At 48.9% G+C, this 25,437-nt stretch overlaps 1 protein-coding gene across 1 annotated transcript in view; it reads left to right on the plus strand.

The window, feature by feature from the left end:
- The window catches only part of WNT3 (Wnt family member 3), a 64,433-nt gene that overhangs the window by 30,547 nt on the left and 8,449 nt on the right, over positions 1-25,437 (plus strand). The window contains exon 2 of the mRNA XM_006017662.1: positions 21,452-21,693. Within this exon, the coding sequence (XP_006017724.1) occupies positions 21,452-21,693 (242 nt within the window). The remainder of the gene's footprint in view (positions 1-21,451; positions 21,694-25,437) is intronic.

Genomic DNA, 25,437 nt, shown 5'->3' on the forward strand with positions numbered 1-25,437 from the left:
AAGTTCCTCATGATCCAAGATCTTTGCCCCAGTTGGAAAAGGAAGACCTTATACATGTAAGCTTTTGTAGGGCATTTGGCTTTGGACAGCTCAACAATGACACACTCATTAACTGGGTTAGGAAGCATCATTAACTCTCAGAGTTTGTAGTTCTTCCATAGGGACTGGTACTAGACTCAGCGTTCAAGATTTTTCAGCAATAAACTGGAAGTGAAGGCAATGTTACCGTTAACTAAACCTTTGCTGATGATCCCAAGATTGGGGGAACAGCCATTAATACCGAGGACAGAGCAGTGGTACAGAATAATCTGGGTCACCTGGTACACTAGGCCCATTCAAACAAAATGTGTTAATTATATATAGCCAAATGAAAATTCCTGTGCGTAGGAACAAGGAATTTCTTGTCCTATTTATAGAATGGGAGTCTCTTAGTGGACAAGCAGCTCTCAGTATAATGCTGTAGCGAAAATTGGTCAATGTGATACCTGGATATATGAATGGGGCATGCACTATAGAAGTAAGTACATGCCTTGACCTCTCACTACTGCTGAGAAAACTGCATACACTTCTGGCATCAACATCTTGAAAAGGATGTTGAAAAAAAAATCAGAAGGCAGTAAGGACCTGCAAAAATAATTTGAGAGATGGAGAATTTACCTGATAGTGAGTGTAAGGCTTTAAAGCTAAATGGATTTGAGTTCTTATCCAAAGGATTGATGTATAACTCTACAATTGCTATAATGTTGCTTTAAGTGCAATTTTCTTCATACGAAGAAAATATCTGGTATCAAAAGGTACTCTGACTTAGTGGAGAAAGGCATACTTACAAGACAATTTTTCTGGCTTCAGCCTCTGGCCATTCAAATGAGAAACTAAGGGAAAAAATTCAAACAGAAGAGGGTGGCAGATCACTGAAACAAGGGAGGACAGAAGTGGTGGATTCTTCACCTCTTGATGTCTTGATATCTAGACTGAGCACCTTTCTTGAAGAGATGACTTCGTCAAAAACAAATTACTAGGCAACTGGGTAAGATAATGCGGTCAAAGTGAACAATACTAGTAACAATGTTAGTAGCAATAGAATTCATCTGAAGAAGACTGAGGGCAGTGGATGGGTGATTCTGGCTGACTCAACAGAGAGGCCCAGAACTTCATGAACCACGGAGAACTGCTGCTTCTTGTAAAGTAGATGGGGACTGAGGTTGGTGGGACAACTCACCCGTCACCCTCAGGTGCCCAGTAGAGAATCAGAGGGCTTCTGTAACCAGACAGGCAACACTTACCTTTACTAATCCACACAATTCTTGAAACTGGATTTTATTGCTGGTTGCAAACATGTAAATTGGTTCATTATCTAATTCAAATAAAAGTCACTGGAACTATGTGAAACTTGGCAGCCCCGTGCCAGCTGCTGTCTAAAATAATAGGCAGGATGCTGCTACAGGTGGGGCTGCTCTGTCACCTTGTTGGCCGTGCAGGTGATGGCACCTGCAGCTTTTGCCTGTAGGTAGCTTGTTGCCTCCTCTGCGATGTAGCAGGACCCTGCCTTCTGTGCGCCAGATGACTGCAGGGAACTGGCTGAACATGGAGGACAGGGAACATGGGCAGCAGGGAACTGGCTGAACATGGAGGAAGATGCAAACAGACAGGTGCCTGCCCTTTTCAGCTCGAGGAGCACAGAAAAGCAGTTCCACACATGGATACACACCCAACCTAATGGCAGCAGAGATCAACTAGTGTCTACTGTGAGTAGTGATCAAATAGGTAGGCAACTAAACATGTAAGACTGAATTTTGAACTAATGATTGTGTTCACTAAAGGAGACAAACAGGATACTGCAAACAAATGCCGTTGGTATGTGTGAATCATACAGAATGTGTTTGCTGTAAGTGGTCACTGAGCAGGCTGCAGTTTTAGGTCAGCCATGGCCCAATCAAAATAATGGGCATCCTAGATTTTTTTTTTAAATTGCTTTACAAAACAGTTGTGTATATTTCCTCCCCACTGCTGATCTCTCTGTGTTTATCAATGCTGAACAAAATTTACCATTGCATTGCCCACTCACCTACCTTGGTTGGAGCCCTCTGAAGCTCTTTGTTCTTCTCTGGACTTGACTAACCTGAACAACACTTATTGGAATATTTTGCTATCTTATTATTCATCCTGCTTTGCAGATAACTAAACTAAACACCAGACCTTGAGGCACCCACAGCTCACCTTTGTCCATGACAGGAGACCTGAAAGGAATGCTTAGATTTTCCAGGGAGCAGCAGTGCTCCAAATGGTTCCTCTGGAGACAGTATTGAGCTTGTGGCTGTAGCACTGGGTGAGGAAGGTGTTTCCTGCTGGAGCTACCAACTTTCACATGAGATATAACAATGAAGTCTCATCCTCTCACTTTGATCCATTTTGGGGTGTACCTGTCTTTGGACAGTGAGGAAAGGAAACGAGGACAGTGTTCAAGAGAACTCATGAAGACCTGTGAGTAGAGCTCTCCTTTGGTGGACAGGAGCACAGAGGGACACATAACACTCTGGACCCGCAAGAAGCAAGATGTCAAGAGGTGGCCCTCACTGTAGGGAACTGGAAGGAAGTGGACCTAGGTAGTGTCAGGATGGAGGCTGGGGACAGTTCCACTGGAGTCTGTGGAATGTGAATTTCTCTACTGTACTCCAACATGCTGAGCTCCCAACCTAGAGCTCCAGGCTGATCTGATAAGACATGACAGGACTCCTGAAAAATGTTGAAGCCTGTTCTCTTTGTGGCACAGAAAATGCATTTGGATCAGATGAGGGAAGGGGTGGAAACTAGCGAAGGAGATAGAGAAAAAATAAAGTAGGGGACAGAGCAACTTGCCTTTTCAGAGACATGGGTGCCCTTTAAGGTTACATGGGTGTCAATGTCCTGCGTGCCTTCAGACAAACGTCCGTCATCACTCTTATCCCCAGTACCCCACCACTACCACTGTAGCACCAGGCTTGCCACTTCCAAGCTTCCCCATGGTAGGATTCAAAATACTTTTCTAAACAGTGATGATGAGGGTGCAATGACTTGCTCCAAGTCAGCCAGATCAGGGAGCAGAAGTTGGTTTTCAGTCCCATGCCCTGCGAGGCATTAGTTCCTGCATTCAGCAACAGCTGCTGTAGGGGAAGCAGGCAGACACTCCATGGCCAAGTTCCAGGGAGGCACTTTAGGTACCTCCAAGGAAGGTGTTGCAGTTAGGCACCTGGCCCCAGGAAGGTTATTAAAAAACAGTGCTAGGCACCTTGGCTCTCTTTCCTGTCAATGGAGAAAGCTGGTCACGTCCAATGCACAATTCAGAGAGCACCACCACTAAACAGGGAGCTGCCTAGAGCCCAGCAAATAGGAAGAACAAGGGACAAAGGTGGGCTTTGAACATCTTCCCCCTCCTCAGAGCAGGTGGGGTGCATGGATCACATGGGATGCAGAGCACCAAGTACTCTTCTATGGGTAGTTCACACAGGTCTGGAACCAAAGCCGTGTTCAGCTTGTTATGCAGTCCCTGTCCTCAGGTGAGGCTCATCCTGTGAGCTAGACTCAAATGGTCTCAAAGTTTGGACAAAGCTTGGACCTGGCCCTCTCCATCCCAATCATGGTCTGAGTATGGCCTTCACTGGTGTGTACATAATGCTCTAATTTAGGGGTGGCCCACCTGTGCCATGGGCAGCCTTGGTGTGTGCCATGAGGCAGATCAGGGAGGGAGCAGGGAGCACAGTGGCAGATAGGGCAGGGAGCCGAAAGCAAAGTAGCAGATTGGCCAAGGAGCACAGGGAAGGAATCAGAAAGCAGAGCAGCGGATCAGGCAGGGGAAGGAGAGGGCACTTGGAGAGGGTGCAGGGCTAATTTGTGGCATGCCTGCCAAAAAGCCTGGCCCCCACTGCTCCAGATCATCCTGCAACAGCAAAGGCAATATGTGTTGCATCCTACTTTAATTGGAAGCAAAAACAATCCCTGCCCAAAGAACTGTGTGAAAGACAGGCATAACCTCCATTGCCATACTCAGATTGCTGGGTGTTGGCTGTATTGGGGACACACCATGGCATGGGGATGGTCTTAGGAGCAGGCAGGGTAAATGTGGTGTCAGTAAAACTACCCTTGGCTTGCAATCCATGCAGAAGCACTAGTGCAGTCTAGCAAACACCTCATGGGTACTAGCTCTTTGTGAAGAGAATTTGACTTGGCTGGATGTGCCATGCTGAGGGGAAACTTACATACTTTCCCCAAGCACTAAAATGAACCTAACCTTACTGCCCAGGGTGGATTTTCTCTTCTGACAACAACAGTTTGGCAGCAGAGCCAGGGAAAGTGTGGCTATCCAGAAAAGATCATCCACCCCAACTCCACCCAGCGGGGGGAGCAGAGCCAGGCCCAGGGCCCTGCTCAGCCCCTGGGGGATAATTCTTCTGTGGAACCGCACCGCGCACCTAGTCTGTTGTGTAAGGAAGGGCCTTCCATGCCCTGAGCGCTGCAGCCAGGTTGCTTCATTGCTGGGTCTGAGCAGGTTGTGCTGGGGCTTTACAACTGAGTGTCCCTTCAAACCAACAGGAAACGTTCCTGCTTCTCAGCCATGTCCCCAAGTAGGGGTAGGGGGGTTTTGCAGGGGAGAGCTGCAGGGTTATGCACAGAAGTTCATTCACTATGGGCACAGCAAGATCCCCAACCCCCAAAATGGGGGTTGGAGGTACATTCCCCAGCATTCAGATAGAGGTGGGCTCAATGTCCACACATTAACAACCAAAAATTACACTGCCTCCCTGGCTTTGCACCCCCTCTGCCCTCACAATGGAAGGGGACTGTTTCAGCCATTATGGCACATGCAAAGATGGGGAGGAGAATGATGTTGACTTCAACTAGAGGAGCCGACCAGGATCAAACTCCACAGCCTTTGCAGAAACTGCTGTCCAGCCAGGTGGGGCTTCCAGCTCCTGCCCATACATCTGGGACTGGCCCTTCTCACATCAACTAATCCTGTGTCTCCCAGCCCCATATCAATTCTGCAGCCCCTACCTTCCACCTGTCTGTTAACACCCCCTCAAAGACATACACTTTTTTTTTTTTTAAGAAAATTTTCATGTTCCAAACCAAATCAGCCAAATCAAGTCCAAATCTGTGAGTCAGTCCAGAACCATAGGTGGACCTACAACCAGCAAACATCCTCCACCCCCACCAGGGGCTTCAGATACTTCCAAAGTCTTTTGGCAGGCATCCTACATGCAGGCCCAAGCCTGGAGGCTTGGGGCAGGGATGCCCCTAAGTTTCGCCTGCCCTCAGCCATATGGCCGCAGAAGCAAGCTAGGGAGGAGCCTCCCATTTCCATAAAGTGGGCTTTAAGACCTAACACCTTGGCGGGTACTAAACCATGCCAGAAAGACATATGCACATGGTGTCCGCTCCTCCTGAACCTTTACTGGAGGCAGCTCCAGCAGCTTCTCCCTCCACTTTTCCCCTTTGGGTTGCAAAGTGGGGGTGAGGGCAGAGAGGAAAAGTAAAGAGCTGAGCTACTTCTCACAAGAAATCAGGGAGGAGAGAGGCCACCTTCAGCTGCTGGGTTTTTCCTGCTCCCTCCTCCTGCCCTGTGAAATTTGTATCTGCTCTACTCAAACACTTCTCTCAGCTTCTGAAGTGTAGGAGAGAGGGAGGGACAGGGCTCTGCCGTCTTTTGCAGCAGTTAATGATTGGATATTCTTCCCCAGGAGGTGAAATCAGGGAGGCAGACAATCAGTCAGAAGGGACTTTTCACTTGGCTGATCTGAAAACATGGTTATAGGCTTCTCAAGTCCTAGTGGGGTGGCATGCAGCAGGAGCCAAAACCTCAGTGCTCAGAAGAAATGGCAGAGCTGTCCACAGTGGTATTTAGCAGGGGGCTTGAGGGATAATCTGCATTCACAGCTCAAGCTCTCAGGGGCTCACACAGCTGGCATTGGGAGAAGACAGCCCAGTAGCAGAGGCAGGCCCAAAAAGGTGCCTCTGCTACTGGGCTGTCTTCTCCCAATGCCAGCTGTATGCCCCCAATGTCCGTCTCACATAGGGCAAGTACTCACCAGCCAGCTTGACAGTCAGAGGAGGAGCTCAGAAGGTTAATACAGCCCCAGAACAAGGCATGGACAAGTTTTCCACACCATCTTCTCCTTCGCATGAAGGATGTGGGCACCTGTAGTTCATTTCTAAATTGAATTCGAGCTTACACCCTGCTGACCACCTGAGGCACAGACCCATCCTGCCCCACCAGAGGGGCTGAAGGACTTGCAATGGGAACTCCTCTATGGGCCAGACTGGTAATGTTAAGTGTCCATTTATCAATAACTGGCTTCAGTGCGATGTCAGGGGCAGCAGCACTTGCTGGGGCATTGCCGTAGCCCCCGAGCCGCGTAACAGTAGCTGCAGCGGTTTTGCTGCGACTGCAAAGTGCATTGTCACTGAGCTCAGCCACGACTGCTCTCCAGCACCACCTAGTGGCCTTAGGGACACACATTAACACCCGGACAGACACCCCGGCGCCTGCAGGACTGCAGCAAGGACAGATCAAGGCCCGGCTCACCAGAAGATTTCAGCACTCTGCTCCTGTGACTCTTCAGTCATGCCATGCGCAGGGGAGTGGTTTTGACAGGATAGGCTGAGACGATCCCACCCCAGAATACTCCACAGCTGAGGACAATTTCCAGCAGATATGGTTCAGGTCTCTCAAGCCCATGTGAGCGCTCTGACCACTAGGCCTTCACTGTCAGAGGTGGGTAGCAGGGAGCAGGAAGTGTAGTACCACTTGTCCTTTGTGTAAGGCCCAGTGTGGTAGGTGTTACCTGCCTGCCTGCCTGTTGGCCTGGGGTTAGCTGTGCAGTTGGGGCACTGCTGTAAAGCCAGAACACAGTAACAGCCTTTGCAGTAGTCATGCTGCTCCGCCAGCCTGCATTCTTCACTGACCTAGACATGGTGGGGTTGGTCAGTGAATCCCATAGGCATGTGCCTGTGAGCTAGGCAGACTGCTGTTCAGGCCTGTCAAGAGGTAGGTGGTTCTGAGCATGCAACAAATATTTCAGCCCTTAGGAGATTTTCCTTACTAACTCCCTAGGCATATTGGGACTGCAAGCATCTCTATAGAGTTACGTGGCAGCTGAGTGGAGGCTTTAACTATTTAAATTTGGGGGCTGAGCCCTTAAGCTCCAGCAGACTCAATTCATTGACTCTGCTCCAATGTGCTGTTACAAACCGCACATGTATAGGCACCCTTAGTGTATAGGCACCCTTAGTGCCTCACTCCCATTGATTTCAGTGAGAATGAGGCAGCTAATGGGATTTTCCAAAGTCCGTAAGCTACTATCTGCTACTTCAGGTGTCTTTTCAGTATCTGGCCTTTGGTGTGTCCTCAGTTTTCAAAAATGCTTTTTCTTTGTCCATTCTCTTAGGTGTCTCCCATGGGTCTGAAACTAGTCCCTGGCACTAAGAAGCATCCATGCCATAGCTTCTTAAAAGTCCAGTTCCCCACATCTTACTTTCATAGCCAGCGTGGCAATAACAACAATTAACAATCAACATTAGCCTAATACTGAATTACAAACACACATATGCAGCCTATTACTAGTGCTCAGTTAGTCTGAGGTGCCTTTCACTGTTATACGAAGCATCAGTGGCACTCAGTCTACTAGTTCTGGTTATGTGGCTTATCATGTAGCTCATGCTGTCTCAGTCTGCTGGGCTAATTGCCTGTCTAAAACTAGCTTGGGCAAAATGGCCCTTTGCTCCCTCTCTTCTGGATCCTGGGGGAGGTGTTGCCTATGTCCTTCTGGGCTGACAATCTCGAATACTTGCCAGGCTGCATTTTGCAACATCCTGCTCTTTGACACCATTGTTTCCTATCACTGATATATCCTAGAAAGTGGTGACACCTCTTAGGGACCAAAAAATAAATAAAATCATATAGGTGTTTTGCCTTACCCATCTACCTATGTGCAGTTCTCCTGATTCTGACATTTGATTGTAATAGCACAGGCATTCTTGTTTAGAGTTTTACTCTAATTTCAAAATAACACCAGCTGGTGGAAACTTGTGCTTCATGGGTGCTGGTCTGTAACAAAGTACTGCTAAATACAGAAGAACACCCTGATTCTGCACGTTTCTGATGCGTGCTATAGGGCTGATGCCATTTTCCACCAGTCTGTTAAACTGGGGATAAAGGGGGACTTCTCAGTTACATGTCTAACCCAGCCTACTCAAAGCTGGCCTACACAAGAAGTGAAACAAGTTAAGGTATGAGGACATGGTACATTTGTTATTGGCTCTGCCCTACAAGGGGACACTTAAAATAAGATGTTTCTAACTGATCAGCATTGTGCAACACGAGCAACACAACAGCCGATCATAGCTGGCAGTTGCCTGAGCCTCTTAAAGGTACAGTTTCCTATGGAGGATGTGCCATGACTCCTTCCCTCATCTCTCCCCTGTTGTAAAGATGTGCCAGCAGAAGGAGGCAGTGTAGAGAGCCTGAGGAGCCACAGGACCCTGAGCATGAATCAACTAGAGCCCAGAGTGGATGACATGTCCTGGTCTGTCACTTTGGGATGGTGTCAGAGGGACATTTGGACAATTTCTTTGTGATTAAGGGCTTAGGAGTGATTCTGAATAACTTCCAGCTTCCTCAAATATTGAGGAAGGGTTCTCCATGCCATGTGAAGGAGGGAAATAAAGGTATTAGTGGTAGCCTCATGACTGATTTCACAGTGGGGGGGAATTGCACAACTAAGGTAAAGGGAGCTTTGCACACAGCTGCCATGTTTTGTGCCACTCCAGGTGCACCTTTATGCAAATGATATCATGAATGAGTTCACTGGCTTTACAGAAGTGCTGCAGATCTAGTGCTCATGTTGCTCTGGTCCATGAAGCCCTCTGAATACCTGCAGGACGGCAGTAGCCCAGGCTTTCAACTCACCCCTGTTGCGGGAGAAATCTGGAGCAGCAGTTCCCCACCCATGGCTCAGACCCTTCTCACAGCCACAGGAGATCCAAAGGTTACACCTGTTGTTGAGAGGGAGAGCAAGGTCTGGCGTTGCTCACAGCATTGCCCATGGGCCATGAAGGTTGGGGAGCTCTGCGCTAGAGGCAGCACAGGGAGTTCAGTCTCGCTAGTGCAGGAAGTTCTTGTCTAACACCTAGTGCCAAGGCTGCTACAACAGAGTTCACCCAAGCCATCTGTCTAGGGTAGGGTGGTCACTGACATCTCCAGAATAGAGGACATCCCCTTGGTGAAAGGTGGGACCACCGGTCCCTTCGGCCAATCAGTGGTGAGGAGCAAGGCCACCACCTCTGCGGCCAATCAGCAGTGAGGAGTGGGGCCACTGGGTCCCTTGGTCAATCAGTAGCAAGGGGCAAGGCCACAACAAAAAGGCCACCTTCCTCCCTCCCTGGCTCCAAACTCTGCTCCCCCTGGCTGTGCACCACCCCACCTTTAGGCACAGCCAATAGAATTGTAAGGACAAATGATTGACATGTATTCCACCAATGAACTGAAAAACAGGACTTTTTGCAATCCGTTCCTCATTCAGAAATGGAAAGGGGACCAAGGGTTTAAAAACAGGATTGTCTGGTATAAAACGAACAATGGCCACCCTAGTCCAGGGGCCACCAAAGGTCCATTCAGGGCCAACAACTGTGAATCCAGGCCAACCCGTTGTCGGCCTTCCATTATACCTTCAAGTTTCTTTCTAGAAAGACAATTGTAATAAATCCAGCCCTTACCTTTCTAGAGCTGACCAGGGCTCACCCCTCTCTGCTACACACAGTCAAAATCTCCCAGGCACAGTGTCAGTCTGCAAAAAACCTCTATGCGGTGTGCTCCATCCTATTCTGAAAGGGGCAGCTTCTTTTCACGAAAATGCAACACTAAGCCCATAGTAAGAAACCCCATCTGTGTTCACTGCTAATGAAAATAGTTCCAACCATGATTTCAGGCTCCTGATGTTATCTTAAATTAATGTTGTCTTAACCTGAATCATGGGTTGGAGCCCACAGCTTTCAGCCTTGTGCTATAAGGGTAGCTGATGGGTGGAAAGCTTGCAGCAGTGGTTCTCCACCTGTTTAGACTCGAGGCACCCCTCCTTAAGTTCTGTGACTTGAACAACACCCCACCTCAACAACTAGGCATTTATTACAGTACTTACCTCCTTGCAGAAGGGCCAGACAGTGTGGGCAGGGGAGAGCCTGAACCTGCACTTACCTGCTTTTCTCCTCACACTCCCTGCTGGGTCTCCCCCCATCACTCAGATAAGGGGCAGGAAGATGGCCCAACAGTTACTGGGGGTCCCCCCAGCCAGAGCCTCCTTCCTGGTGAGATAGATGGCCAGTTTAGCTAGGACCAGGAGGAGGCTGACCAAGAGGTTTGGGGACTTGGTCGGGGTCTTGGAGTCAGTGTACTGGATTAGATGGCGTCCAAGACGGTCCCTTCCTGTGAGGCAATTACCTTGTGTTTTTTCTTCTTTGACTGAAGTCTAACTCCACCGCACCCAGCTGCCTGCTCCAGGGCTCCACCTGAGGCACAATGTCACGTATTTCCGTATGGATTATACACTGATCTGAGCCCTATTGTCACTGAGCTTGTGGGGATCCTGAGCTGAGAGTATAAGCTCTTTCTAATGAGGTAGTCAAGGGAAACAGCACAGCATGGTTAAAGATGCATGTAACACATCTACATTTGCCCTTTAGATGAGGAGCTTCTTCAGAGGAGGAAAGGACGAACAATGTAAGGAATGCTACAAAGCCTCAAGGGACAGGGTGCTGCTATTGTGCAGAGATGGCATCCAAAGACTTCCTGTGCTTATTGGCCTACAGACTGTCCTGGCTCACAGTGGAGTATAAGATCATGGGGAGAGGGAGTAAATCCTGCCGGGGGGGTGGAGGGAGGTATAAATTAATTCCTTCTTAAGCATCAAGGTCTTCCATTTCTCCTCCAAGCCAAGTAGATAACCCCTGCTCTAACATACACACAGTAGGTACAGGTCCCCCCCACCCCATCAGCCTAGACCAACTCTAGAGCTGGTCAGAAAATTGTAGGATTTATCAGCAAACATTTTTTAGAAAGGTAGACAGATCATTTCATTCCTTTTCAGACATCTTTTATGTGAAACTTTTTCAGTTTCTGACAGGAAAAGCCTTTGCTTCTAACCTACAGGGCAAGTTTTATGGGCTAAATACATTTATCCAGTAGCACATGAAGTGAGTGGACAGGGTGGCAGGAATGGCAGGGGGGTGGCTGGACAGCTTTTGCATGGCAATACACCACTGTCCATCTACAGACAAGCTCTGAAAACCACTACCACACACCATGTCAGCCAGATCTCCCCTCTGCCCTTTCATTCTCATTCTCCCCTCATTTTCACAACCCTGGAAAACTCTAAACACAACAAACCTTTGGATAAAAGGCCATTTTTTGTTCAAATTCAGTTGGAAAATCTGGGACCCATTCTTGGCCCTGATTCCAGTAGAGTCCAAGCCAGCCATCCCCGTAATAGCAATGCCTCTTAACAATACTGGTGTTGCTCACCTGACTCCATGTTAACAGCCAGGGGCAGGACATGACAGATCCAAAATAAATCATCCTTCCCTTGATAGTGTTTATTTCTTCTGACTGGGCATTGCACATAATTAAAAGATGACAGCAAAATCACCAGGAACTGGCTCACCTAGTTCTGCCTCTGGACAGGATTGTTTCTTTTTTACACGATTCTCAGGGTTTTGCTTAGTCCGGTTTTCAATGTCCCCAGCAATAGTTTTCACACTGCCCCTCAGGAGAATATCCTGTCCAGTAGATCTCGTTGGAAGACAGCTGTTCCTTATTTTCCAGCTAACATCCCCTTTCTTAATTTCAGTGCAGTCTGCACTGGGCCAGTCCTGAATTCTTTAATATGGTCACAGGCAATGCATTTGTGGGGGGGGCACATGCCCCACCTGAGATTGGCCCTCGCTGGCTGGGGAATGGGGGTGCCAAGAGAAGCACCAACAGCTTCTGGTTTTGCTGCCAGCACTTCTGGGGTCAATGATCAACCGCTGGGAGACCACCCCTCCACCAGTCAGCAGTTGGCCGCTGGTGCCCCATCAGACTCAGGAGGCACCAGTTGCCCATGAATATGGTTTTATATTGGGAAGATTTCTCATCCTCAGGGACCTTTCACTCAGTGGCACAAGGAGAAGAGGATGTGCTTGAAGACAAATGTTACAGAAAGGGAGTAGCAGGGAGGGAATTTGACCTATTTAGGGCACTAGAAGGAGATGGGACCATTACATACAGAGGAAAAAAGGGAGAGAAAAGATCAGCAATGCCTCAGCTGCAAAATTAAAAAAAGTCAAGCCTGCCTTGCAGGGCCACACTGGAATGTAGGCAAAGAGCATGGAGGAGGATAGCATGAAGAGACTGTGCTCAAAGTGTTATTACACTCATTTCAAGACAGGTTGTTGACCTCACTGCAATTTCCCACTTCAACAATTAGGTTCCTCTTCAAACTGGGTCTGTCCAATCTTTGAATGCTCCTTGGGAAGCCCGCTCGTTAGTGATGCTAGTGATACAAGGCTAGTGCAATGGCTTTTCTTCTCCACAGGTAAAGGAACAAGCCAGCATCAGACTGTCAGGGGTACCTGAGCACGTGAGCTGAAGGCCTGAGAGCTCTGACAGGAAGACGGGTGTGGAGATCAAAAGAGGTGCCTGCAAACAGACCCATGAGCCATCCTACCACCCTGTGGCCCATGTGCAAGATGGCTGCTGCCTTGTAGTCTGTGCCGTAATGGCAGTGGGGAGGGTCGGTGGTAGATAATTTCCTGTAATAGTTTTAGAAGCTAAACTGAGGTGGGCATGGCCAGTTCTGAAGGCTGCCCACCCCCACCCCTTGTCATCCTGCAGTGTTGCCTAGTCACCCCAGAACAATATTGGAATTAATTTACTTATCCCATGCAACTGGCTCTATAAGATGGGAACAAAGGAAGTCACTGGCCCGGCAGAGAATGTCAGTTCTTTCAAAGTGATTTAGAGGATTAAATAGCTAGGAGAATAGGGATTTCCCTCACACTGTGCCATCATCCTTTACATGCCCATGTGCACACATGCTCGCTGCCTCCCACCCCCTGTGCAGAGATACTTTACATGGACACATCATGTGCATCGTCCCTTCCTCTCGTCCCCCATACTCCCACTCTCCACACACTTCTGTTCTCTCACATTCAGGAATGCACAAAGATGAGAGCAGCTCGTCCAGCCTCTGTCTGTGGTGTTTCTGAAGTCTGCAGTCTAGGCTACGATTCTAGACCACACACAATGTTTGGGTGCTGCATCTGGCCCAGGTGAGAGAGTAGCTGTCAGCTTCCTGCAGGGGAAGCTGGGGAATGGCTATTTTAACTCATGTCATGTCAAAGTGTGACTGGAGGCAGAGTGCTGGCCTTGAGAAAAGCTCAAAAGCAGGTCAGCATGAGCTCTGTCTGAAGCATCCCTGCAGGCACTAGAATTCTTGCTGTGTTTTGTCTTTCAAGAGCTGGAGACTGTCTCTGCCAGTGGAGTCTATAGATCCTTGGGAGATAGCTGCCTTTTCAGTGTATTTCTCCTTTACCGGGTACCCACGCCTGCCTCAGTGCAGAAACCAGTACAGAGCTGGTCTGAGAATTCAAGGTACTGGACCTGGCTTTGAATAGATTCCATTGTTCTTCATGCACAACACCCCAAGCACTGACTCCATTAGCTCAGTGAGATCAGAGCAAAGATTCTCAAGCTGCGGGGTGTAACTGCCAGGGATTTCTGGCTTAAATGGGGAGCCAAAGGGCTAAGGGAGTAGGGGGCATGTACACAGCTGTAAGAGTAGGCTCGTTCACAAATTTGGAGGGAGATTAATTTAAGTCTCGAGTCATATAGGCAAAACTTAGTTTGAGAGTAGGGCTAGGGAGAGAGGTCCTGCCTTTCTACCCTACCACTTTCCAGTTGGACCTTTGACTGTCCCAGTGACACAGATGGTTGGGGAGATAAAGCTAAGTGGCCCAACTCAAGAAAGTGGGCTCCTGGCTTCCTTTTTAGGTCTACTGAGCCTACACAAAAGAAGACTGCAAACTTTGTGAGCCATAAGCACTTGGCAACTCCCTGAGTTACTCCCAAGACAGTGCCTTATTGCTTAGACCACTGATTCTCAAGCAGGGTGCCATGGCATGCTGGGGTACCTCGAGATCCTTTCAGGGGTGTTGTGGATTGTTGCACAAGGTTGGCACTGTTAGGTGTGCAAATATGATTCCCAAGATAAAACCATATATTTCAAATAGGTATCCGTGGAGTTAAACACATTCTGCCCTGCTATGGTCTTTCTGAGTTCTTCACAACAGAATAATTGCTTTATTATGTTTCTGGAATTAAAAAAACCCCCAAACCCTAACAGCTGGCATTTTCTGATGGGTGCTTTGAGTCTAACGAGGTAGAGAACCACTGCATTAGACCATGCTGCCTGCTCAAAGATATTAGCTGGTTCCCACAGCTCTCAGCATCATATTCAAAGCCAGGGACTTCAGAGAGAAGGCTGAAATGCCACTTAACATGCAGTGTGTGGCAGCTACCACAATGCCTAAGGGACTGGTGCAGAGCAGGAGAAGGTAGTCTAAAGACGAAGCAATGGAAAGTTATTGAAGAGAATGGGGCAGAAGCTGTTACAGGGAGCACAGGAGAGGAAAGCAAGAAAGGCTTGTCTTATCTAGAAAGTATAGATGGCCTTGGCCTGGAAAAGCAGGGAGACCAGAACAGTCACTGAGCCTATAAGTGCTTTGGACCCAGATACAACTATTTATGTGGTATCAATGTGTTTACTGTCTCTTGGGTGACATGCCAAGACTTGAATTGGGGACCTTCAAAGCTAAAAGTAGGAGCTGCTATTACAGCTGGAGCTAAAGAGTCAGAAGCTCTGCTAGTCAGATTGTAACAACTCCCCTGTGCTGAGGGGTAGACACAAAGGGAGACGCATAGCATGCACCAGTGGGTCAATGTTGGCATGATGAAGCCAGGACTAGTTGGCATCTAGTAGTGTAGAGTGGTGGTGAACTGAAATAGGGTCCCTACTGGGGCCCTTAGCAATGCTTAGGTACAACGACCTGGGGAAAATGAGCAAAGCACCATTATACTGATGGGCAGACCCACTGGGTTCTAAGAAAGGAGCCTTCTTCAACATTTCATGTGTTCCCTGTGCATTGGCAGAGAGCAAAACTCCTGCCTGTGACTGCCATGAGCTTCTAGTGTAGGAGTGGGCAAAATACAGTCCAGCTGGATCCGGCCCACCGTGGACTAACGCCATTTCCCGGAAGCCCCTGTGGCAGCGGCTCCTCTGGCTGCTGCTGCTGGACCAAACCCTGCTGCCTGGGCACCCCAACCCGTCCACCCCACACCCACTGCCAGGGGCAAGACACATGCAGGCAGGGCATATGGCCGGGTGGCTGGAATGGGGCCACTGCTGGGAGCAAGATAGTCAGGTGGGGCCCCAGGATTTTGGGGGTGGCAACAGCACAGAGTCAGGGCCAGGGCAAAGCTGATTTCTGCGGCCCACATGCCCCTGCAATGGGTGTGGGTTCCACAGGAATCAGGGTGCAAGGAGCGGGTCATGGTTTCTACCCTGGACTCGTGCTGTCACCACCCCAAGATCCCAGCCCCATCCCTAGCCCCGGACAGCTGCCTGTGTGACTCCTGGCCAATCTGCATGGAGACCCTGGGATTTTGGAGTGGTGACAGCATGGGATGGGTGCAATACCATGATCTGATGCCCGCATATTCCTGCCTGCGGAACCTGCACCCATTGCAGGGGTGAGAGCCGCATGCTTTAACCACCTCAAGATCCTGGGGTCTTCCCAGCCTTGCCTGCCCATATCACTTCTGGCTGTGGCCTCATTCCGGCCACCTGGCTATGTGCCCTGCCCACACAGGTCCTGCCCCTGGCAGTGGGTGTGGGGTGGATGGGCTGGAGTGCCTAGGCAGCAGGGCTGGGTCCAGCAGTGGCAGTCGAAGGAGCCACCACCACCAGGGCTGCTGGGAAATGGAGTCCAGCCATGGGCTGGATCCACCATTTTGCCCACCCCTCTTCTAGTACCATTGAATCTGCAGAGTGCAGACCTAGAACCCAGGTCTCATCTTCTTTCCACTGTTATAATGGAAACGAAATCATTTCAGTTAACTTGATCCTTGAAATTGCTAGTCACTGTTACAACCCTTCCAACATGGCATACTTCTATCCTGTGTTCCTTCCTTCTATTGCTGTTTGTTTTCAAGAAATGTCAAGGCTAGTAGATTTCCACATCTTTTTAAGGTCAGAAAGGACCATTATGATGATCTAGTTCAGTGGGAACCAACTTTTTTTGGCAGGTATGTCACAAATTAGCCCTGCACCCTCCCCGAGCGCCACTCTAATCCCATCCCTTTCCCCTACCTGATATGCTGCTCTGCTTTCTGCTCCCTACCCCATGCTCCTTGACCAACCTGGCTTCTGCTTTTTGCTTCCTACCCTGTGCCCCTGCCTAATCTGCTGCTCTGCTTTCTGCTCCCTGCCTCATCTGCCACTGTTTCCTGTCCCCTCCCTGATCTGCTGCATGCCACACAGAGAGGCCACCTGTGGCACTTGTGGTCAGACTGATCTAGTCTGAGCTCCTGGATTACCCACTTCAGAGAATTTCACCAAGTTATTTCTTCATCCAAGCTACTTCAAGCTTCTACTAAGTTTCTGCTCCTGGTTTCATACTTACTGTCACATGGATTTATGGAAAACAGGTCTTGTTGAGCAAACCTGATTTCATTCTTAGATGAAATTACAAATTTGATTGATAAAAGTAACTGCGTAGATGTAAACTCTTGTAAGGTGTTTGGCTTAGTAATGTATGATGTTCTGATTTTAAAAAAATAACACCACACAAGGTCAAGGTCAAGAAAATTACACATTAAATGGACTAGGAACTGATACAGCCCAAAAGCTATTGTCAACTGGGAAATAACCTTCAGTGGGCAAGTTTAGGCCTGATAGTCACATGACTTAGAATTTACAATAAAATGACTGTTGATAAAATTTACATTTGACACAAATCTTGGAGGATTGCTAAATAATGATGAGTCATGGCAATCATAAATCACAGTCTGGATCACTAGAAAAACTGGACAATTCAAACAAAATGCCCACTCAGTTAGACTGGGGAATTCAGGCCATGTCTATGGAAATGTAGAACAGAGTCTTGGCTACCAGTGACCCTGAAGAGGATTTTGTTGGTTGTAGTGGATAAGCAAACTCAACATAATGCCCAGGGCAATGTTATGGCCAAAAAACAAATGTGTTCTTGGGTGTGTACACAGCTGAGTACTGAATAGGAGCAGCGAGGCAATTTTGCCTTTCTGTATGTCACTGATGAGGCTGACATTGGAATACAGATCGGATACCCATGTTTTTAAAGTAATAGTGAAAAAGTGGAGCGAGTGCAGAAAAGAGTTGCCCAAATTATTCAAGAGCTAGAGAACATGCCTTATAATGGCAGACAAAGAGCTCAATCCATTTAGTTTATCAAAAGAAAGGCTGAGCGGTAGCACAATTATAGTATACAGATAAATTCCTTCATGAAAATATCATGTACTAAAAGGCTCTTTAAACAGAAAGAGAAAAGAGTAACGAGACAGTGGCTGGAAGCTGAATCCAAATGAGTTCACGTGAGAAATTAGGCACAAATATATCATGGTGAGGGTGACAAGAACCCCTATAGCAAGCTCTGGAGGAAAGTAGTGATTTTCAGTTATGTCATCAAATTGAGACAGGGTGCTTTTCTAGAAGAGATGCTTCAGTCGAATGCAAGTTCCTGGGCTCAGCGCAGGGCTCACTGTTGAAACATTATGTTTTGTGGTATCAGGTTAAATGCTCTAATGGTCCCTTCTGGCCTTCAGCTCTAGGAATCTATAAATTCCTATTTCCCTTTGGTGAAAGCAGACAGTAGAATTTATTGGTGTCATCTCTGAAAAACCGGTAAGGACAGTTTTCCTCAGGAAATGACTCGAGAAGTAATACAATTGCCTTTGACCACAGCTGAGCTTGGTGCCACGCTTTGCACAGATCTTCCTGCCCCCATCTTGTCTCTGTTGTTAGACTCAGGCTGTTCATTAAGCAGCTCTTTCTGGACTGCATGGAGCTCCTTGGTATTTTGTATATCACAAGTACTTCCCTTGGTAGTTATTCTTTTAGATGTTGAATTGGCTGAAGTCATTGACCTCGTTGCTTACTCTTGGCCGATTCAGGACATCTGGAGCCTTGTACACAGACTTGCTTCAGACCCAACATGACTAAAGTGTTTGCTAGCTGACATTTCAGGATGCATGTGTTGATTTGATTCAGAGGATTCAGAGGATTTGAATTGATTCAGAGGATTCTTATTCAATTTGGATGTTTTAATGGGTCTCCCGATTCGATTTGGATTAGAAGATTTGGCTGCCGAATTGGGTCGAATCTCCTCCAAATCAAATTGGCTACCGAAGCTTTGCACAGCCCTAGTGTTTACATATTGACTGTTATCATTTGCTCTAGTAACTTCCCACATATTCCCCAGGCCCTTCTTTTTTGCCTTTTTAAAGGTGAACACTAAGTTAGTTCATAGCCCCTTCTTTTGGGCCCTTGCCTGTCACTCAAGACTTTGCTAGTGGCTCAGAGATTCTGCAGCAAGTTCTTTCAGTACTTTGGGATTAATTTAATTGGGCTTAAATTCATTCACATTTGTCAAAAGGTTATTTTATAATCTGCATCCGTTTCTCTTTTTTGTTTATATTAATTTTGTTAGCTGTCTGGTTGCAGTTTATTTTTTGTGAAGACTGAGGCAAAGTAGTTACTGAGGAGCTCCGCTTTCCTTAAGTCTCCCATTAATAGCTCACCTTCACCAGTAAGCAGAAGATCCACAATTTCCTTGGTCTTTCTTTTCCATCAGACATATTGGTAGAACTCCTTGTCGTCTTCAGCATCCCTTGCCAGTTGTATCACATTTTTCACCTTTTTTTGGATGTTGGTATTGTTATATTTCCTTCCTTCCATTACCTGTGTGTTTCTCCTTTGATTCTGCTACGACACTCTTGTGAAGCCATACTGCCCTCCTATAACTTCTTACCTATATCCCTCTTCTTGTAGAGACTCCAATACTATGGTCCAAGGAACTGCCAGCCCTCTAAGACTCCTTCAGTCTCCCTATTAGTGGGACCTCACCTGCTGTTTCTCTGAGCTGATCGAATCTGCTGTATTCTGAAGTCCAGTGCCCTTGTTTTGCTGTTTCACAAATTCTATCATACCATGATTGCTTCCGCCCACATTTCTGATCACATTCATGTTTGCACCCAGTTCTTCCTTGTTGATTGGAAAGAGATGCAGGATACAGGATCCTCTAATTGTGTCCTCAGCCTTCAGAGATGGGACGCTGTCTTCTACACAACAATAGTGTTCTTTCCTTTGCTTCTGCGGAGAACCTGGGAGACAGCAGGTCATCCCATCTCTGTCCCAGCAGTAGTTAGTACCTGTAAAGTGCCCTGGGCAGCTGAAGTTCTGAGAGGCATTGGAAAGCAATCCAAGAAGCTGTGCTGCAGCTCTTTTTCTCCTCATTGGAAGATGAGGGTCTCAGAGCACAAGCAGCAGTATGAAAAGGTCCTTCCACTTAGCTTCCTAGCCCTGTAGTCCAGCACTGGCACTGCATGGCCCAGCCATATCAACTCATGCAAAACAAGGATGTAGTTAGAAAAATATCAAAGTACAGAATAAAAATAGCTGGATTCCTTGAGGACATTATGCCTTATCTGGGTACCAGCTGTGTCTAGGAAGGGGCGCTGGGTTCTGGATGCACATGTATCAAAGCAGCAAAATTAGAAAGTGAGCTCATTTTTTCTTCATGCTGGTGTCAGTGCTGGGATTTCCAAAAAGCAGCATGGCATTACAATGGGACAGGACTTTTTGGTGGGAGGGCTCAACTGAACTGACCAGCACTATTAGACCCTCAGTACAGACTGTCAGGCCAGAGTGTTTGGAGTGGTATGAGCCAGATGCGTCAGGACATGTCACATCACCATAGGTTATGGTTTCCATGATTAAGGGACAGATGTGTTGGTACCAGAGCTAGGCGCTTGTCCAAATGGTGCTTTCCGGGCTTGGGCAAGAACAGCCTGATGCTGTGCACCCTGCCCAGGCCCTGAAAGTCCGCACTGCTCAAAGCTCCCACTGGCTCCATCACCACCTGCTTCCTCGAGGGTTCTTGCCTGCAGCAGGAGCTGGGCACGCAGGGAATATGTAGAATGCACAGTGCTGCTGCCCTCTTCCCTGTGGAAGAAGGCACGCTCATCTGTCAGCACTACACTCACCCATATGGAGAAACCCAGGGCTCAGATTGGAAAGGCCCTGTTCTGGCCAGGACATTTCCCTGCTAAGTCTATCAGCAGGTGTCACCCAGTAGCAACTGGTCAGTGCACATTTGACATATAGCAGGGTCACTAGCTGTGACCCTGCCCTGGAATGATGAATTTGCTGTTGTGGGTGAAGTGATTCCTATATGTGGTCTCAACAGGAAGGTGCCACCCCTGCCTAGATCTTGATTCTTGCCAGGAGCTCCTCCTTCACCTGGTGCCATTCTCCTAGGAGTACTCCCCAGCCTGCCCCAACCCAACCAGGCTCCCCCAGGACCTCCAGTCTGAACTCACAGAGCCTGTGAAAGGAGAAGGCTGCTCCTCTGGGAGTTCTCATAGAGGGAAGAGCTCATCTGGCTGCTCCTGGTTCCTCTAGGGACAATGCATTATGACATCTCACTTTCATGCCATGCCTAAATTACTACAATCTATTTGGCCAATTAGGGCTTGGAAGCAGGACTCCTGCGTTCTACTGCTCCCTCTGTTGCTGATTGCATTGCCATTGCTGGCAACATGGTGTTGGCACCCAGAACCCTCAGCTCTGATTGAAACCTCACTGTGCTGGGCTTTGTATAGGCACTCAGTGAGGGCAGGTTCCCGTGCTGAAACTTACGCTCAAAGTAGAATGAGAGAAAAAAGGAGCATATTACCGCCCAGGTCACATGATGTGCCAGTGGCAGAGCTGAGTGGTAGAACACAGGTTTCCCGAGTGCTTCCCTACTAGATCCCATTGCCACTGCTGATTTCCCTGGCAGAGTGCAAGGTATCTCCTCTCTGTGCCCTCTTGCTGGGCTCTGCTGCTGAATTTAACATCTGTGCTGCTACAGCTCCTTTTGTTTCAGAGTCTCCAAGCACTTTGCAAACCAGTGGCATTAACTATGGAAGTCACCCTGCATGGTTATCTCATCCCTGGCTAGGGAGAAGGATCCTCAGTAAAGACATGGAGAATGGAAGGACCTGGGCCAGGGAGGGCAACTCCAGCTAAATTTCTCCCATTGTGGCACAGTCTCACAAATGCCCCTACCTGTTGTCTGCTTTCCCTCCCAGGTCCCTTGCTTTAGGCCAGCAGTACACCTCGCTGGGATCCCAGCCGATCCTGTGTGGCTCCATCCCAGGCCTGGTCCCCAAGCAGCTCCGCTTCTGCCGGAACTACATCGAGATCATGCCCAGCGTGGCTGAGGGGGTGAAGCTGGGCATCCAGGAATGTCAGCACCAGTTCCGGGGCCGGCGCTGGAACTGCACCACCATTGATGACAGCTTGGCCATCTTTGGGCCAGTTCTGGATAAAGGTAAGGGAGTCAGGGCCTGGCTCAACCAGCAGGAAGTTGTTGGGGTTGGGGGGAGAGGGGTGATATTTGTCTCCTAGAAGTTTCTAGAGGATCCAACCAAGGTCAGTCCTGGTCACTCTGGGCACCCGGCCTTGACCCAAAGAGCGTGATGGTGTGGCAAGGTAAAACTAAGGGAAAAGCAGGCACATAGAAGTTCCCTGCTACCCCGTGGAATCAGCCACCCTGTGTTAGGTCCCCAGGCCCCCTAGACAATGCTGGGGGAAGGAGATCCACAAAAGCCAGAGCTATGTCAGCGGTCCAGTGACAAATGCTGAATAAAGGGACAGGGCCTAAGCTCTGCCCTTCAAGGTGTTTGGACCTAATGTAGAGGAAGGTGCCAGTTCCTATTTCAGATGCTTACAAGAGCAAATGTCCAGCAGATAAGTCCACCCATTGCTGCTGCTGTTACTTTCTGGGGGAGTTTTCTTTGGTAAAAGAGAGCTACTGAGATCAGAACACCCCCTCTCCTCGGGTGGGAGCCAGAGGCCCTGTGGAAGACTGTCTCCTGCCATGCCAAAGGGTCAGAGCACACATGGGAAAGCTCACTCTCCAAGTAGACATGCTGCAGCATCCTTCAGACTGGACCTTGTGTGCAAAGGGAAGAGGCTTAGCTTGGGCAGACAGCACTAGGCTGAGTCCTTGGGAAGTATGAAGCATTTCTGTGAAACCTACTTTGGTGGGAATGGAAGAGAGATGAAGAAGGACTGTGCCACCCTGCCCCCAAACCTCACTTCTTTCTCTGGGGCTTAGGAATATTCAACCCATCAAGTGACAGCCAGGGGAGACTGAAGCCTGGCAGGAACCAGCAGCAGTGGCTTCAGCCTTGTTTCGTCTTGAGGTGCCACTCCCTGCACACCATGTGTCCCAGGGACTTGCCAGAGTAGAGAAGCACATTAAATGTTCCTATGAGGCAGCTCCAGTCTCCTCCGTCTGGCCAAGAATCTGAAGGCCACAGTACCACTTTGGTCCCTTCCCTTTGATGGGGCTCCCCATTCCTCCAGTGCAGCACTTGTCCCTAGGTGTGCCCAGGTGCTGTGGGCAGCATCCTGCAAGTCCCTGTCCAAATGCAGCAGAGTACAGATCCCTCCCATGTTTTTATTTAATCTCACTTCCCTGCTTCCAAGAGTCCAGCAGGTGGAAGGCCTCAGCGGAGCCCTCTTGGGACTCTTGTAGTGCTAGGGATATAGAGAGCCCCTTTTCACAAGGAACAAGGACCAGATGCCACCAAAGTCTTGCTTCTGAGAAGACACAGTATGGGAGCATGGGGCTGGGAGTCACTCCCACTCCTAGGTATTCCACTGACTTGCTGCACAACCTTGGGCTGGGGGCCCTTCTCTGCTCAGCACCTGGGTGTCTGCACCTGTGAACTAAGAAGAGTTAGTGTTTCTGAGAGGGAGCTGTAGAAGCATTAGGGGTGCTTATGAAAGGAACCAGAACAAGGTGAAGAGAACCAGCAGCAACCAGATTGGAGGACAACCTCTCCCAGTGGCCCTGGCCCCCTCACATCTGGGATTTTTCATGCTGTGGGCCAGACTCAATAGCGCTCAGCCACCAACCTGTTCCCAACATGCTGAGCTCTCTGGAAAATCCAGCTTCGCTCCCCTCCCTGCCCCTTACAGAACAGCAGGATTTTTCACTCTTTGTCCTTCCAGGGCATCCACACTCACACACCCTCATATACATGCACACACACACTTCCTTTAGCCCAGGGGGTCCAGTTACCTCAAGACAGCCTCAGGCTGAGAGCCTGGGCCACAGCCTGAGGCACCTATAGGAGGTGCCCAGCTCCCGTTAACAAGAAGACAGTGGGTTCAGACTGTACGGTGGAAGAGAGCTGGAAGTGGGCTGGCCATAGGCCCTTGCTGGGCTAGGCAGAGGGGCGCAGAGTCTGTGGCACGAGCTGTGAAAAGGCAGACAGCACCGAGATAACCCGTGGCTTTTCTCAGCCGTGATGCTTGTGGTCATTTGCATCTAAACAGAGGTGTGTGGGATCAGGGGGCAGCCTTGATATAAACTCCAGAGACTTAAGGGGAGGGGGAGGGAAGAGAGAGAGGGAGAGAGCAAAATAAGCTTATACTGATGAGAAAGAGCTAAGCTTCCTCCCCTACTGTGAGGCAGGGGGAGCGATACCGTCCCAGCGCTGTAGTCATTTCAAATTGCTGCACCATTCACACGCCCTTTAGCCATTCTGATCCGGGTGGGGGCTGGGGGAGAGCCATCAATAGGGATTTCCCAGCCCGGCTGGCGGGATTGGAGGGTGACGGCAGGACAGGGGAACACTGCCCCGTTGCTACGAGGTGCTCTCGGGGAATGCCAGCTCTCTGTGCCGTGGGTACGCTGGCCGGCGGAAACATTCCACATTATGCTGGTAATATAGTGTGACACTGAGGGAACAATGGCAAATTGAGTGTCCCAGCAGGTAACAGGCCTGGCTGGGAGACAGTCGCAGTGGTGCACTGTCAAGATCTCTCTAATCCTCCCTCCCTGGCCCCTCCCCTGGTTCTGGGAACTTTGCTCGCTCATTTCATTGCTGGGAAATTCTCCCAACTCCTTGTGCAGGCCTAGAGGAGATTTTCAAGTCTTTTCGTTTGTATTTCCAGGCCCTTCTCCCACCCCGGGAACCTCTGTTGTCTTCCCTACCAACCTGTGGCTACCAAATCTCAGCTGATAGCCCTTGAGCACAGCTCCTGGCAAAATAGCTGCTAAGGCCCTACCGAGAGGACAGAAATAACCCTGATTAAACGTAGGTGTAGCCAGAACTTCTTCCAGCTCGTGTGCGCAGAATGCAGGCTCGGAGCTTGGTGCTCCTCCAACATGGGTTTTCTGTTCCCACCGACAAAAAATGGCAGTCCTAGGAAAAAGGCAGTCATACAGCACACAGGCCATCCCCTTTTGTAGAAATGCTCAGTCCCACAGACTGTCCCCACATTTGGAGCATAAAGTGGAGAACTCAGCTTCTCCCTAAAAGGATGGCTGCATAACCCAGGGATTCCCAATCTATAGCACATGTGCCTCAAGTGGCATGAGCAGGCTCTGCATGTGGCTTGCAGCAGACAGGGAGGAGACAGGCAGCACACTGGCAAATAGGGCAGGGAGCAGAAAGCAAAGCAGCAGACTGGACAGGGAGCACAAGGCAAGGAGAAGAAAGCAAAGCAGCCAACTGGGCGGTGGAAAGGGATTGGGGTGGCACTTGGGTAGGATGCATGGCTAGTATGTGGCACGCCAGTCCAAAAAGCTGGCCACCACTGATATAACCAACACACAACAAAACGGCACTTCCTCAGAGGCTACAGACTCACTTGTCTACAGAAAAGAGAACTGAAAATAAAACTCTGTGTAATTGTGCCATCTGGCAATTCTTGCCATAACAGTACTCTGGTTAGAGCCCATTTATCTACCGGGACTGATACTCAGGTCACTTAAAAGCTGGGCTTCTTCTTCTGTGCATTCAGCATGCTCTACAGCATGCTATAGCAGTACTCTTCAGCTCTCACAGCCACACTGCGAACTGAGACACCATCATCCCCACTTCATAGTGGGGAAAAGTAGGGCATAAATTGGTGACTCCATTTCCCTGAGTGTCCCTGAGATCAGTAGTCAACTACAGAGTTGAGGGTAGAGCTGAGGAGTTTGACATGCAAATCCAGTGCTCAGTCCTCAGAGACCGAGCTTCCTGACAGAAAAAAAACAACCTTGAAAAAATCG

The sequence above is a fragment of the Alligator sinensis genome, unplaced genomic scaffold, assembly GCF_000455745.1.
Source record: "Alligator sinensis unplaced genomic scaffold, ASM45574v1 scaffold755_2, whole genome shotgun sequence".
In the NCBI taxonomy this organism is placed as follows: Eukaryota; Metazoa; Chordata; order Crocodylia; family Alligatoridae; genus Alligator; species Alligator sinensis.